Source organism: Camarhynchus parvulus, chromosome 10 (genome assembly GCF_901933205.1).
Source record: "Camarhynchus parvulus chromosome 10, STF_HiC, whole genome shotgun sequence".
NCBI lineage: Eukaryota > Metazoa > Chordata > Aves > Passeriformes > Thraupidae > Camarhynchus > Camarhynchus parvulus.
The window spans coordinates 11,271,621-11,285,920 of record NC_044580.1 but is presented as its reverse complement, the minus strand read 5'-3'; the positions used below and the strand labels follow the sequence as shown (position 1 = coordinate 11,285,920).

Genomic DNA, 14,300 nt, shown 5'->3' with positions numbered 1-14,300 from the left:
CCCCGTGACGCCGGACGGAAGCCGGGCCGGGCCGGGCGCCGCCAGTGCCGCGCGAGGCGGCGTCCCTGGTTACCGGCCGAGCGGCCGAGCGGGCCGGGCATGGGGCCGCCGCGCTGCATCTGCGAGATCTGCTCCTGCGGGTGAGTGAGGCGGGCACCGAGCCAGCCAGCGCCGCCTTCCCTCGGCACCCACACCGAGCTGGTGGCAGCAGCATCGGTGTGCGGCAGGGTAGGAAGGCTCTGCAGAGGGACCTGGACAGGCTGCACCCATGGAATGATGCCGGTGGTAAAAGGTTCAGCAAGGCCAAGGGCCGGGTGCTGCCCTTGGGTCACAACAGCCCCACACAGCTTTACAGGCTGGGCCACAGAGGCTGGGCAGTGCCTGCAGAAAAGGAACCGGGTGCTGGTGAGCAGCTGAAGGGGAGGCAGCGTGTGCCAGGAGTGCCGATGGCACCGGGCTGTGGCAGGAGCGGGGTGCCCAGCAGGGCCGGGACACTGCCCATCCCCTGCACTCAGCGCTGCTGAGGCCACAGCTCGAGTGCTCTGGGCTTCTCAGTGCAGGATGGTCACTGCGGTGCTGGAGCGTGTCCAGACAAGGTAAAAAGGTCGGTCAGAGCTGGGGAAGGGTCTGGAGCACAAGTGGGATAAGGGGTGGCTGACAGAGCCGGGGATGTTCAGCTGGAGAAAAGGAGGCCCCTTCACCCTCTGCAGGAGATCACGGCCAGGTGGGGCTCAGCCTCTTCTCCCACACAACCAGTGACAGGACCAGAGGACACAGTCTCCAGCTGCTCCAGAAGAGCTTTAGGTGGGACATTAGAAAGAATGTTTTCACAGAAAGGCTGTTTGGGCATTGGAATGGGCTACCCGTGTCCCTTGGGGTGTTAAGGGAGAGGCTGGACGTGGCACTCAGTGCCACTGTCTGGTTGTCATGGTGGTGTTTGGTCACAGGTTGGACTTGATAATCTCAGAGGCCTTTTCCAACCTCATTGATAACATGAGCAGCACCCCAGGCCACTGGGGAGTAGGACCCAAGTATGAGCATGCTCTCAGTAAAAGTGAAGTAGTGTATTTACATTTAAATCACGTAAGGGTAAAAGAAGGTCTTAAATGGACTAAAATAGAACCGAATGGAGACAGTCTTTAAAAGCCACCCAGACTAAATCAGAATCAGGCTTTTCCAGAAACCAGAGCCGGCTCCCATTGAAGGACTGAACCAAAGAACCTTTGGAAGAGTTCTGGCAACCTTGTCAGAAACCTGTGCAAGCACTGCAGCCCTTGAAAGGGATTTAATCTATCTGCCCTTCTGCCATCACATCCAGTAGCACTCACCACTTTTCTTTAAGTTCCATGATCCCATAGAGAGACAAGCAGTTCATCATTGTCCTGTAGCCTCTTTGGCTACAGAGTCTGGCACAAGAGGGTACAGTAGGCAATTTTTTAGGGAAAATTACTATCACAGGTCTATAAGCAATGTTATCAATGCCATAGGTGAAAAAAAGCACACAAATCAAGTCTACCAAAATAATAAGGCACTTGGACCTTTCAAAATTCAGATATAAATTTACAGGTTGGAGTCACAACTGTTAATATTTTCAATTTCTTCTTTGTCTACTTTTTAAAAACAATTCGCAAAAATAATCACCCTAGGATTCAAAAATTCACTTCATACTAAAAAAAATTAAAAATCTAACAACTACATACAAGAACATTCATCATAAGATCACAGAGGTGTGCTCAGGGTTTATGGAAGTATAGAGCAAACCCAGAGTGCACCATGACCCACAAGTTTCATATCAAGGTCTGCAGAGCAGGCCCCCTCGATGTGTTTCTGTGTGGGAAGTCTGTCTGTCTGTTCATCAGCCACTTTTTTGTCATCTGTAGACAGAGGTGTGAGGCAGGCACTGAGTAAAGCTCCTCATGTTCTTTTTGGCCAAGCCTGTGGTGAATTTTGCCCCATAAATTTGTTTCTTAAGTCCTAGATTAATGAAGAGTTGGAACACAATGTTTTCATGATGAGATAACAAACCTGGCTCAGGCTCAAGTACAAAGATGGTGAGATAACACAGTGAGACAGTACAAAATTAGCTTCAACTCAACCAAAAATTCTCAATCCAAAAACTGAGTTCAATAATATGAATAATTGAATTAAATATGCATAAAGCTTGTGGTTTAAAATAAACCTTACTGAAGTTTTTACAGTCAATAAAAGCTTAAGCCATTATTGGTTTAGGCAGCACATTGTGTTTGCTTCAGTGTACAGTTTCTGTTTTCAGGGGAAGGCTGCTTGGTCACTTGGCAGTGTTACCTGGACACTGGAATGCATACAGAGCTTCGCAGGGACTTCAAAGCAACTATAAATATCTAATGTTTTGTAGACATTATCATTTAGCTATCTGCAGGAAATTTTATGGAGGTATAATCACTGTTTAATTCTAAATAATAAAATAGAAGGAAACAATCTCCCCTATCAACAGAATTTAAAAAATACTGAAAAAACTTACAGAGGAGCAAAGCCAATAAGACAGAACTTCATTCTGCTTTCTCAAATTCAGGATGTTAAATCTGGCTTCCAAAGAAGAATAAAACCTGTGTTAGATGAACTTTCTGCACTCAAAAATAGTATTAGTCTGCTACAAAAGATAATCACAGCCTACAAAAGCATAAAAGTTGTTATGAGACACAAAAATAAACTACTGCTTTATCTCCTTCTAAGTCTGTCAGCCTTCCCCCATTTCTTGCCCCTTTGTTATCATTATCATAAAAATCTATATTCCTGAATAAATGTAAGTTAAAAGGAAAGATTTCTCTAAAATATGGGTTACTTAAGCCTTCATACTGACCACATATAAATACAAACCCAGTAAAAACTACCAGATCTCCTGTCACGAACAGGAAAGTAGATGACTCAAAAACAATGTCCATCCATCATTTCTGTCTTCCAGACCATAGTGTGTGCACTGGCAAAATTAAAAAGAAATTAAAAATAAAAGCTTTTAGCTGTGTTTGTGGAGGGGCAGTAAGTTTTCTATTATGACAAATATTACGTTTTTCTCATTATTAGTCTAGTTCTCTGGGAGGAAAATGTTTTGTGGTGGAATTTCAAGGGTCTTGCTAGCATTGTATAAAAAAAAGCATGTATGCCAGGTCTTAAATAAGTTAAAATCATCAGCATTCTATTAAAATAACCAGAACAAGAGCATTTGGCACAAGAGAGCTGATGTACTGTCACTTTTATTTAGCTGAGATTCTGTTCAAACCTTATGCAAGACACAAGATAATCTCCCACAAGGAAGGGAAAGAATAATAATCCATCAAAGCATTGCCAGTCAGGCATGGGAAAAGAGATATTCTCACCAAATCAATTTAAATTGTCAGTAACTCTGGGGTGGAAATTAAGATAAATACAAGGAAGAAATTAAAAATAAACAATGTCTCAAGGAGTGCAGGCCAAGCTCTAAGCAACATATTTCATGTATCAGAGCTGTAATCTGTATTCTCTGATGATTCCTAGCATTGTGATGCCTTATATAATTAGTTTTATAAAATTATTATCTAAATGAAAAATTTTGGTTTAGCAATTAGACAACATTCTAAATCTGACAACATCCTAAAGCAGATTTATCAGTTAAGCAAAAAAACCCCAATCTCTTCTCCAAGTCAAATTCACAAGGTAATTTTACATCTTCAGACTGACTGAAAGCACTTTCACAACACAGAGTAGGATGTGGGAACTTCCTCAACAATATAATCTGATTCCAAGTAATTCAGTGCAGTTAGAGTGTGGTTCAGAATTATTTTATACACTAGAAATGAGTGGTTTAAAGGACATTTTTGGATCAAAAATGAATTCTAATAAAATTCCAACTATCTCTTTCCTTGAGAAGATAAGAGTAGGTTGCGTTCACCTCTGTTTTGCATTTACCAAGAACTACAGGCTCATTCTACAGTAATTATTTTTCTAATGTATATTTCAATTTGTAGCATGTCCATTCAGCAATACGTGGGGTATACTCACAACATTGCTTAAAAATATTCAGAATTAAGTCCTTAAAGAATGGTGACCTCAGACCACAGCAGGTGATTTGTTTGGTGCTTGGTCTTCCAGACCAGCTTATGGCAAACTGAAGATTGTCTCTGTGAAGCGTTTGCAGATGAATAATGTTTGTTTCCAACTCCTTTGAATTGTATGTCAAAAATCCATGAAGAACATTATAATTGATAACCTGTATTTCAACCAGCTTTCAAACCATCCATTCAATGTCTTTTGCTTCTGCTTAGCTGTTACTTTTAGATGCTACGTGACACAGTATGTGCTGTTTGTACTTGCTGAAAAAAACATTTCTGAGGTGAAAGTGAATTTCATGACAAATGTAATGACAGGCAAACACTGTAGTGAGAAATAGCACACACTTACCTCCTTGTTTTCCTACCTTTCCTGTTCTTTCCCTCTTCTTCCTTTTTTCTTTCCTGCTGTGTTTTGAAAAGGTCTCTCAATTGTTAATTTACTTGATTGAAAAGGAGGAAACACCTGAGGCTTTGAAAGGATCTGAGTTCTTAGACAGGGCTACTTTATTTCTCATTTTTTTAACTACTGAGCTGGCAAAATCAGGCAGCATAAACTAATACCAGCTTTAGGATCTCCAAGAACTTCTTTCAGTGTTTTTTTTTAATTTTCATTTTTTCATTTTCCCAGCAGGAGTCCTTCATGTCTCTTTCTGTATTCTATTTTACCTTGCTTTAATTTATTATTTTCCTTTATGGTATTCAGTGCTAGCTAAAATTCTCTGCAGAACTTTGAAATGTTCTTTGGATATCTAGCTTCCCAAAATTTGAATTTATTTGTATTTATTAAGAGCTGTACAATTTCCCCCTTCTTGGGGTTTAGATAATTAGCTTTTCGTCACAGAATTTTACAATACTTGTTCATTTGAAAAAAAATTTATTGGTTTTCCCTTTGCGTTGCAAGTTGTCAGCCATAAGTAGGAGAAAAACCCGTCATTATATCTTTCCTTGAGGTCAGCCAGAGATGTGCATTGTGCAAATTAGGGCTAATACAAGATTTTCAAAACAATAACATTTAAATTTTAATTTTATGGCTCATAATTGAAAACAACAAGGCATAAATAAGGAATTGTCATTATATACCTCCCATTATACCTCCCTTTTTGCACAATGGTGTCATTGATAGAAGCATCAAGGAGGAATTGAAATAAAACCTATTAAGAAAAAGAGATGTCATTACTTTCAAATAAACGTGTTTTGGATAGAGAATTTAGTCAGTCTATGGGGGAAAAAAAGAGTTGAAAATTCATAAATGGCCTGCAGAGCACTAGAAGGGCACATGAGATTTCACACCATAAAATTTTAATCAAAAAATGTTAATCAGTAGTGGTGAAAATAGGTGAGATGTACAGAAATAAAAAGACAAGCAATGAAGTAATAGCAGCAAAAAAGGGATGATATGAGACAGGAAATGAAGCTTGGTTAGTTACTTTCCCAAATAAAAGGAGGAATATCATTAAACATTACTGACAAGATGAAAGTGCATCTTGGTGCTAGCACCATTTAGAGAATCGAGATCAACTCTGTCCATGCTTTGTGTTCTGCACCAAGGACTAAGTCCCAGCTGATAGTGCTTTTATTACTGTATTAGCATGATGTGCTCTGGGACCTGTGCCATCAGCACAATATTTTGTGGTTTTATCACTCAGAAAAGATTTTATACAAAAACTACTGACATTGCTCAATCTTCCCCATTTGTTATTCACTCCCAGTAGACAGAGTATGGGTTTTCCTCTTAAATGAAACGATTCAAAATTCTCTGCTCTGATGTGTTTGACCCAGACGCCACCGCTGCTGCCACAGACCCACAAAGATTTATGATGATGGAGCGAAGCCGAGCCACAAAACTGAGTATTTGGAGAACTACCCTGGCTATGGCAACATCTGCCCTCCTGAGAGCTGTAAGCCAAAACCAGAGCTCCAAGAGGATAAGGCGAGAATGGACGGCACCACAACGTTCAAGTAAATATTTTCAAACCATGTTTTATAATTAGTCTGTCAAGTTTTTCATTCTTTGTTTTTTAAGTATTGTATTGCAATCTTCTCAAAATGCAGTCATTGCATCCTTTGCACTTTCTGCATATTTAAAGTATAAATATTGAATGTAGAAATACAGTTACCACAAAAAGGTTGTGAAAAATAGCAAAGCATGCATCCAGCAAGATTTGTATTCTTTTCAGCAGCTTTTAACCTGTAAAGAGAATCAAAAATTTTTGTCTTGTTTTCAGCCTGTTAGGAAATTTAGGTCTTATGGAAAACCTAGTGAACTGGGGAATTTTCTGTAATATATATGTAGAATCCAAGATAATGAAATCTTAAGAAAAAAGAAAAGGAATTCTTTTACTATTTTTTAAATTCACATTATTAGTTTTAAGAAAATTATTAGCTTTAAGAAAGCAAACTGTAAAGGGGTTCAGTATATCTGTCCTATCTGTGCACAGACTCTGATTTTAAGCTTAAAGAATTAAAGAGCATCTTTCAAAGAATTAGAAAAAAATATCCCCCATTCATTGTTAGTGATGTGACAGTGGCATCAACGTTTACTTTTTCCATTATTATTGTTTTTCTTTTAAGCTGTGAGGGTATCTGGTGAAATTTCTTTTTTTATCAAAAAAAAAGAGACATAAATAGAAAGGCCAAATGCTATTCTGCAGACTGCTCATGTGCTTGTATGGTCTATTTAAACACCCACATATGTAATATACATCCTTTTAGTGTAATGTGCCAATACAAAAACAGTGAAATGCTGTTTCTGATTATATTCCATTCTCCTTATGCAATCAGTAAATGCTACCACTTGTAGTAATTTGAGCTTTGCTCTGCTTCTGCTTTCTGATCATTTCTTTGCAAAATTATAGCAACTTTGTAAGTCTCCTTTTAGACACTTTAAATAATATTGTTAAACCATGAATGGGACTCGGAGTGTTAAAAAACCATCTACCTTTGAGTAAAGACTCTATAATGCATCGGAGACCCTAGATTTATGTACTGTGGTTTTCTCGCCTTTGTGCTATCCCTCCAACATGTGGTGTCTGATAGATTTTTCAGAGTAAACATTTTGTTATTTTTCCAAACAGTGGAAAAAATACAGAAGTGGCTTCAGAAGGAAGAAAATATTTTTTGACCAGTGTTTTCTTTTCCCCAATTCAGGTCTGATTATTTACCATATGAAATTGTTACAAGACCTTTTCGGCAACAAGAAGAATATAGACCAAAGTCAGGGAAGATTGACCTGGGAACCATTTACCAGAGAGATTACAATCCTCACAAAGTAGGACCAGTGACATTAGCAAGGCCTCGAGAGAGGAAGCACACTTCAGATGCCAAAGTGGATACCGTCCCAACCTACCGAGGTAATAATTCTGCCCCCTACAGAAAGGGAAACAACCAAGATGAAGGTAGCATTTGGAATTCTAACCTATGTTAGAAACTGGATTTGTTGGTTTGAGACAGAGAGTAAAACATACTAGGAAGCAGGTGATGATGCCCTAAAACATTCAGCACTCCCGTTGTTGAGGGGAGACCTATTGCTTCTGAATTAAAAGCCCTCTCTGAGGTTTGGTCAGCTACAAGGAAATTCCAGCATGCACCTGGTTGGGCTATCCAGGCAAAACTGGATGGAAATGAAGGTGCAGTGTGTTTTTCAGATAGTTTTAGTTCATGTCACTTATTTTTCGACAGAGTAGGTCAAAAGTGGAGTTCAGGCTTCTGCTTGTGTAGAGTACAGCTTACATATACCTCATCCTAGTAATGATCTGTCTTGACACAAATTATTCTATTATGATGGTCAGTGGAAGATACTGTATTAAAGCATGTATAAGGCTATTTTCTGTATAGTTTCTGTTGAGCGAAGAGTCAAAATAGCACATCAGGTACACTTTTGGGGCTCTGTTTTTATCACTATCAATCACACTATAATAGAAGACTTTCATCAGATCACAAACATGCAGATAGTTATCATTTTCACTTACATCCATTTTCTTTGTTTTGCAATATTTAATACCAGAAGACTTTTGTCTCATTTTAAAGGTCTGGTTTTAAGTAATAACACCTGTGTGGTGGGATTTTGGTTTTGCCTTACAGATCACTACAGGTTATGGAAAAGTCAAAGAACAGAATCCTGTAAGGTGGAGCGTGACTACAAGCCACCTTCAGAGAGGTTTGGAAATCCTTCCACATTTCAAGATGACTACATGCCCAAGCAGCCCAATCCCCCCGCAAGCTGCAAACCTTGTGACAGCAAGCTGCCAGAGGGGCCATTTGATGGCAACACCATCCATCGCACGGCGTACGTCGTCCATGAGTTGGGGCCCTTGTTCGTCAGGCCAAGGGAAGAGTACAAGCCAAGCGACCAACCCTTTGAAGATCTCACAACCCACCAGAGAGATTTTAAAGGGATGCCTGGGGAACAAGCAAAAAGCTGCAAGCCTGAAGATCAAAAGCATGGATCTGATGATCCTTTTAAAGGAACCACTGAATTCCAGGATCGCTATCAGCCGTATTTGGTCACCGCGCCCGAGTTCCACAAACCAAGAGAGTACGTGCCACCCACAGACAAGATGGACCTCAAGTCCTCAAACCGTCTGGATTACATTAAACACAAGGTTGCTCCTAGAGCCCCCATGAAACCAGCTCCTGGAAGAAAAAACACTGGCCCTTTTCAAGGGAAGACTACTACAAAAGAAGACTATCAACCCTGGAGAGTTTGTCCACGAGGGCCTATTAAGAAAGAAGAGGAAATTCAAAAGCCCACAGGAAAATTTGCTAGTTTAACTACATTCAGGTCCCATTACATACCTCATCAGGCCAATCCACCTCAAAGTTTCAAACCTGTAGAGGTTGTACCTACTGGAGTTCCTTTTAAAGATGAAACTTTGTATCGCACTGAATATACGCCAAAGAAGCCAGAGGTCTGCCCAGGACTCAATCCAGATGCTATGGGTTATGTCTATGTCAACACAGATTCTGAGGGTCACAGATTCTACCGCCGGCTGTCCCCAGAACCATCCGGGTCAGACAGCAGTCCTGTTCCAGAGGAAGTACCTGCTGTGTCATAATACTTACATGCAGTATTGCAAGCACCTTAGTTAAATAATTGGAAACCAGCTTGTTCATTTTCTCTTTAACACTGAAAGCAAGTTAAATACTGCAAATTTTGCTTTTTAGAAGTTTGAAGAAAACCAAAGACAAACCAAAGTTCTCATTACGAGACTAATAAAGATTTGCCAAATGCTGAAGGAGCACTGCTCCCTATATGGCATCTGTGCTTTTTCTGATTGTGCATTCTAGTTTTCTTAACTCCCCAGATTTCATCATGCTCCATCTCAAGCATCTTTATAACATATCTAGTTATTTGATATTTTCTGCAATCAAATTATTGTATTTGTGAAATAACAAGTGCCTTTTGCTGATAAAATATTTTACACAGTAAGCAAATAATGCTATTTAAAATAATCAAACAAATCAGTCATAATCTCAGTAATCTGTAAGATTTTTTTTCTTTGTAATTTGCTGCTCAGATCACAAGATAGCATGCTATGACACCTAGGCATTTCTAAAAACCTGGTTTTAGCTGTAGTCATCACTACTTTAACTTCATTCAGATCTCAAGTGAGTATAAAGGTCCCACTGTAATTTCTAGGAGGTGTAACCTCACTCTTTTTCTGTTCATGTAGTTGAAACCACTCAACCACCAAAAGCATGTCATTAGACTCTGTTTCTTAATTTCCCTGATCATGCTCTTTCAGCCTTACTTCCAAAGGAAACACAACTGATGCACCTTGGCCACTCTGACACACTTAGTGCATGTCTGAATCATCTTTAAACCCAGTGTGCAAATTCAGTCAAATCTCATGATGAGACTGCATAGATTTACAGAAAAGAGAGTAAACTCAGGTTAAAAAAAATATACCAGCTGAGATGCAGAAATGGCTGGCTTCAGTCTGTCTGCTTTTCAAAGAATTGCTTGTTCCAAATACACAGACACTATTTTTTAACAGAAATTTTATATGAAATTGCTTCTGTATGAAATATTTAGCATTTTCTCTATATATCTTTAGCTGATTTTGAAAAATCCAGATGAATCAATTTTAGTTTTATTACATTCATAATTTAAGCAAGTCCCAATTAATAGTTCTGTAAGTAACTGTATTGTCATGCTCTATCACACTACTCCAGGATGATTTTTTTTCTCAGTATTGCATATCTTGTGGTTTAGAGCAGTATTTGTGTTCTGCAGAATCATGTGGCTGTACTTCATAAACAAAGTCTCTTATTAAAGGGCTATGATCAATGGTGGGAACATTTTTAAAGCAGGAACTTGGTCATATGGAAGCAAGAAAGCTGAACTGAGCAAATCAGCTGTGCACCAAAGCATTGCATGAGATGCATCCAGACATTATTAGAGCATCAGTCACTTTTACAGAACTTTTGTCTTTGTACTGTGATTTTGTAGTATCACTCACTCTGTTAATGACATGGCAAATCAGTTTTACTTTTCTGTTTGAAAATTATTCACCTCCCTCAGATTGTGAATGAACAAGGATGATGTAAGATGTGAGATCCTAAAAGCAGGACAGGAAAAACTCCAATTGATTGTCATCTTTCTGTACCACAAAAGAAAAAATACACTCTATTGAGTCATTCTCTGTCATGCCATAACTGAGGAAACAAAGCCAAAACTTTTGAGGAAACAAAGCCAAAACTTTGCACAGTCACACCTACCCAGGTCCACATGCTTTGCACAGTCCTGGTATCTCTGGAGCCATTTACAGAAGCTCCCAATACCCTCCAGCTCTCCTCTCTAGGGAGGGAGAAATGCAGTCTGAATCCATGAAGTTACATGTGCCTGCATACTCGGCTCAAAATGGCTCTTCTGCTGGGCCTGTGAGGGAGCCCAGATGCTTTTCTAAATTTTCACAGCTGTTTTTTCAGTTCTGAAGTCACTTCCCTCCCTTCAGTTATGGAAAGTCATTTGCTGCCACCTACCAGCACGGTACAAACATTTTGAGAGGAAGGGAAGTGGAGGGCATATTCAGATACATTTAACAGTTCCTCTGCAGATGTGTTTGAAGGCTTTTTTAGGGTGGAGGGGCATATTTCCTTTCATTTTGTCCATAATATTTTCCCCTAAGTTTAATAGTGAAAGAGAGAAGCCTTTATTACTTTACAATTGAAAAAGCCCCAACACACTGATTGTGCTTCCAGGAAAAGCATCAAATGATATTATAAACCTTCAGACACTATTCAATACCTGACGTCAACCTTTTCATAAGCAACAAATTACTGAAATGCAGACCAAGTCAAGAGATGGCTGGAAAACTAATATTTTTTCCAAAATAACAGCTGTTAAAAATGCATTTTATGATGTCATGCTAAACCAAGATGTAAAAGCAGAAAAGCTATTCATGGATTCAGCTGCTATTCTGAGAGTGCTTTCTGTGCACTCTGCCATCCAGCAGCAGGCTCCACAGAGCCTTTGCTTTTTTTAAAGACTGCACAAATGGAATTCAAAAGGAAAATTAAGCCTTTGCCAATATTGTTACCTAGGATAACTTTGAAAGATCACCATTAAATTGTTATACATTTATTTTCTATTTAATAAAATTTTCTTAAAAGCTTTTATTGTTCATACTATTTCTTAGACTATTCTTTCTAAAGAGTATTTACACATATGGGGTATTCTGAAACAATCTCTTTTTCATGGAGGTATTCCCATCACTCACTAAATACAAAACATGGAGCTGTTCTGTTAGATCTAAATTAACTCTGCTTGATGAAGGCCCAGAAAAGAAATGCAAATTTACTCCACCTTTTAAAGAATCCTGATTCTAGATTTCAGTGAATCAGAGCTGATATGGGGATCTTGGCAAATTATCTTCCCACTTTTTCAGTCAGGTTACATCTATGTTGTCTCTTAAGAGCAGTGGAAAGCAGACTGCAGTGAAAATTGACAATATGTCTGATAGGCTGTTAAGAACTAATCCAAGGCTTTGAAAAAATATCAGAATTATGGACAAAGTAACTTGAAAAAATAACAAAGAACAAAAGCATGGTTACCATGCAAATCACGGTAATAAACAATCTCAGGGTAATCTCAGTAGTGAATAATCAAACTATACTTTATTTCAGAAAAATCAAAACTACGTTCAGGAAGCTAAAATCTTCAGGTACTGGAGAAGCAATAAAATAATCTACAGAGGAATGTCATGCCAATTGCAATCACAAACATTTACAGCACTGCTTTGGTATAGCATGCATACTTAACCAAAGTTAAAGCAACAAAAAAATGCTATGTGTTAACATTTGAAAACTTTAAATATAAAGGGAAAACATGAATAAGAAATTTTGGTAATAAGAAAAAATATATGTCCAAAAATCTTTATTAAACACTGTACAAAAAAAAAATATTGCACTTTTAAATCAGACAATAAATATCTACAAAAGTATCTTACAAATGTTTAATTTAAAAAACTGCTTAAACACTCAAGACCCATTGCTGATGAAAAAGGTAATGATCAGGAATATCCTCTCCTTGCAGTCAGCCTTGGACACAATAGTCCACCCTAAACATTTTCTATACAGTAGTGCTACCCTAATTCTCAGTGATGCAAACCCTCTGTGCAGGATGCTGTGTCTGAGCTGCCCCCACAGCACTCCCAGCCCTCTGCCCGTCACACAGGTCACAGGTGGAACACAAGAGCCAAGTCAAAGTGAGCATTCAGGCCTGCAGTATGAGCAGTAGTTTGGAAACTACAAAAGGAAAAAACATCTATTTTCTGCCTCCTGTGGGGTCCTCTCTGCTTAAAGCCCTAGTCAGACAATCTGCAATATGGAAGATAATTTACCCAGGAATATTATGGTAAGAATTTATCAACTTGCAAGTGACTCAAATGGTTAATGGTCATGATGGAAAAACCACCTTGATAGAAAAATGCTCAAAATAGATTTCTTGCACTTGTCTATCTTCACAATTAATAATTCTTCCTTGGACATTTTCCCCGATTAATGGAGAAAATTAGAATGATTATTCAAGACAAGGAATCTGCCAGCTATTTTGGCCAGTTACTGGCTCCTCATTTGACTTGATGTGCAAGAGAACAGTGCTCACAAGTGCTTGTTCACAGCTCTGACAAGGAAGATTCTGTCTCATTTAATGTCAGTACAAAAGTATAACCATACCAGAACTCTGATTGTACTTCAGAGACTGGAATTAGAATAGAAACAATAAAAAATGACACATTTATTCAAAAGAGATCTCTTGCTTCTTTGAAAATTGTATTAGGATCTATAGTTTCTTACTGATACACAGAAATACAAGCAGGAAAAATTCAATGTACTTCTGTGTATCCATCTGAGAGCAAGTATCCATAAAGCACATCCTGTGAGATCAACCCTTAAGCTCAAGCTGTTTATGAAAATGAAGCTGCTGCCAAAATTTTACAGCTGTAAACCACAGCTTCTGTAAATTTAAAAATGGTGTTAAATATGATGAAAAAAACCCCAAACCAAAATCCTGGGAATCAATAGTTGCTGCATTTCCAAAAGTTTTTGAAGTATTTTTGTGACTCTTCCTCATAAGTTAAGGACAGTAACCAGTATTTGTTGCTTTTAGGTAAAGTTTTTTTCACAGATAAAATTATAAATGATAGCCTGGAAAATTTTACAGATGATATGCCATAATTATCCTGCTAATCCATAAGTGTTTAAAACATTGCAAAGTTCCATTGCAAAGAATGAAAAATGAAAGCTCCCAGAAACAACACCTTATCCAGCACATCAATCCACAATATTGTGTTTTCACTAGGCCCACGTTGCCATTTAACTGTTACAACTAATGTCTCATTTACAAGAATATACTTCAGGCAGGTTAGTTTAATGAACATCTCTTCTCATCTCTTCACTGCAGCATCATGAACTTGCCATAGAGGACTTACATTTCTTGGCATGATTGACAACATCTTTGTTTGTAGGTGTCTATCAAGCATAACTTTAGTTGCTTTACAAATGTACAGTAGTGAGTTGTATCCTTGCATTCGCCTTCTGAAAAATATATTTAAACATTACAAGGCTTTATAACAAGCAAAAGAGAAATAGCAGAGCTTGCCATTGTAATTGTAAACAACTGATGGATTCCTGCTAGCTTTGTAATTATTTTAGTGTGCATTTCTGGCAGCAGTGGATTCAAAGCTAAACAAGATCACAAGTAAGAGGTGTGATCTCACTGCACTCATTTACTCA

The 14,300-nt window shown here is 38.5% G+C and overlaps 2 protein-coding genes across 7 annotated transcripts in view; one reads left to right on the top strand and one right to left on the bottom strand.

Annotated features, from left to right (window-relative positions):
* Positions 1 to 35: 35 nt before the first annotated feature.
* SAXO2 (stabilizer of axonemal microtubules 2) lies at positions 36 to 9,162 on the top strand. The gene is made up of 4 exons (XM_030955414.1): positions 36 to 140; positions 5,844 to 6,023; positions 7,212 to 7,414; positions 8,145 to 9,162. Exons 1-4 carry the CDS (start codon positions 100 to 102, stop codon positions 9,116 to 9,118), a joined length of 1,398 nt encoding a protein of 465 aa, XP_030811274.1. The 5' UTR covers positions 36 to 99; the 3' UTR covers positions 9,119 to 9,162.
* A 2,972-nt stretch (positions 9,163 to 12,134) lies between these two features.
* ADAMTSL3 (ADAMTS like 3) overlaps positions 12,135 to 14,300 on the bottom strand; it is a 170,678-nt gene continuing 168,512 nt past the window's right edge. For all 6 annotated transcript variants that reach the window (XM_030954940.1, XM_030954942.1, XM_030954943.1 and 3 more), the window contains exon 31: positions 12,135 to 14,102. In XM_030954940.1, the coding sequence (XP_030810800.1) occupies positions 13,993 to 14,102 (110 nt within the window). In that variant the 3' untranslated portion in view covers positions 12,135 to 13,992. The remainder of the gene's footprint in view (positions 14,103 to 14,300) is intronic.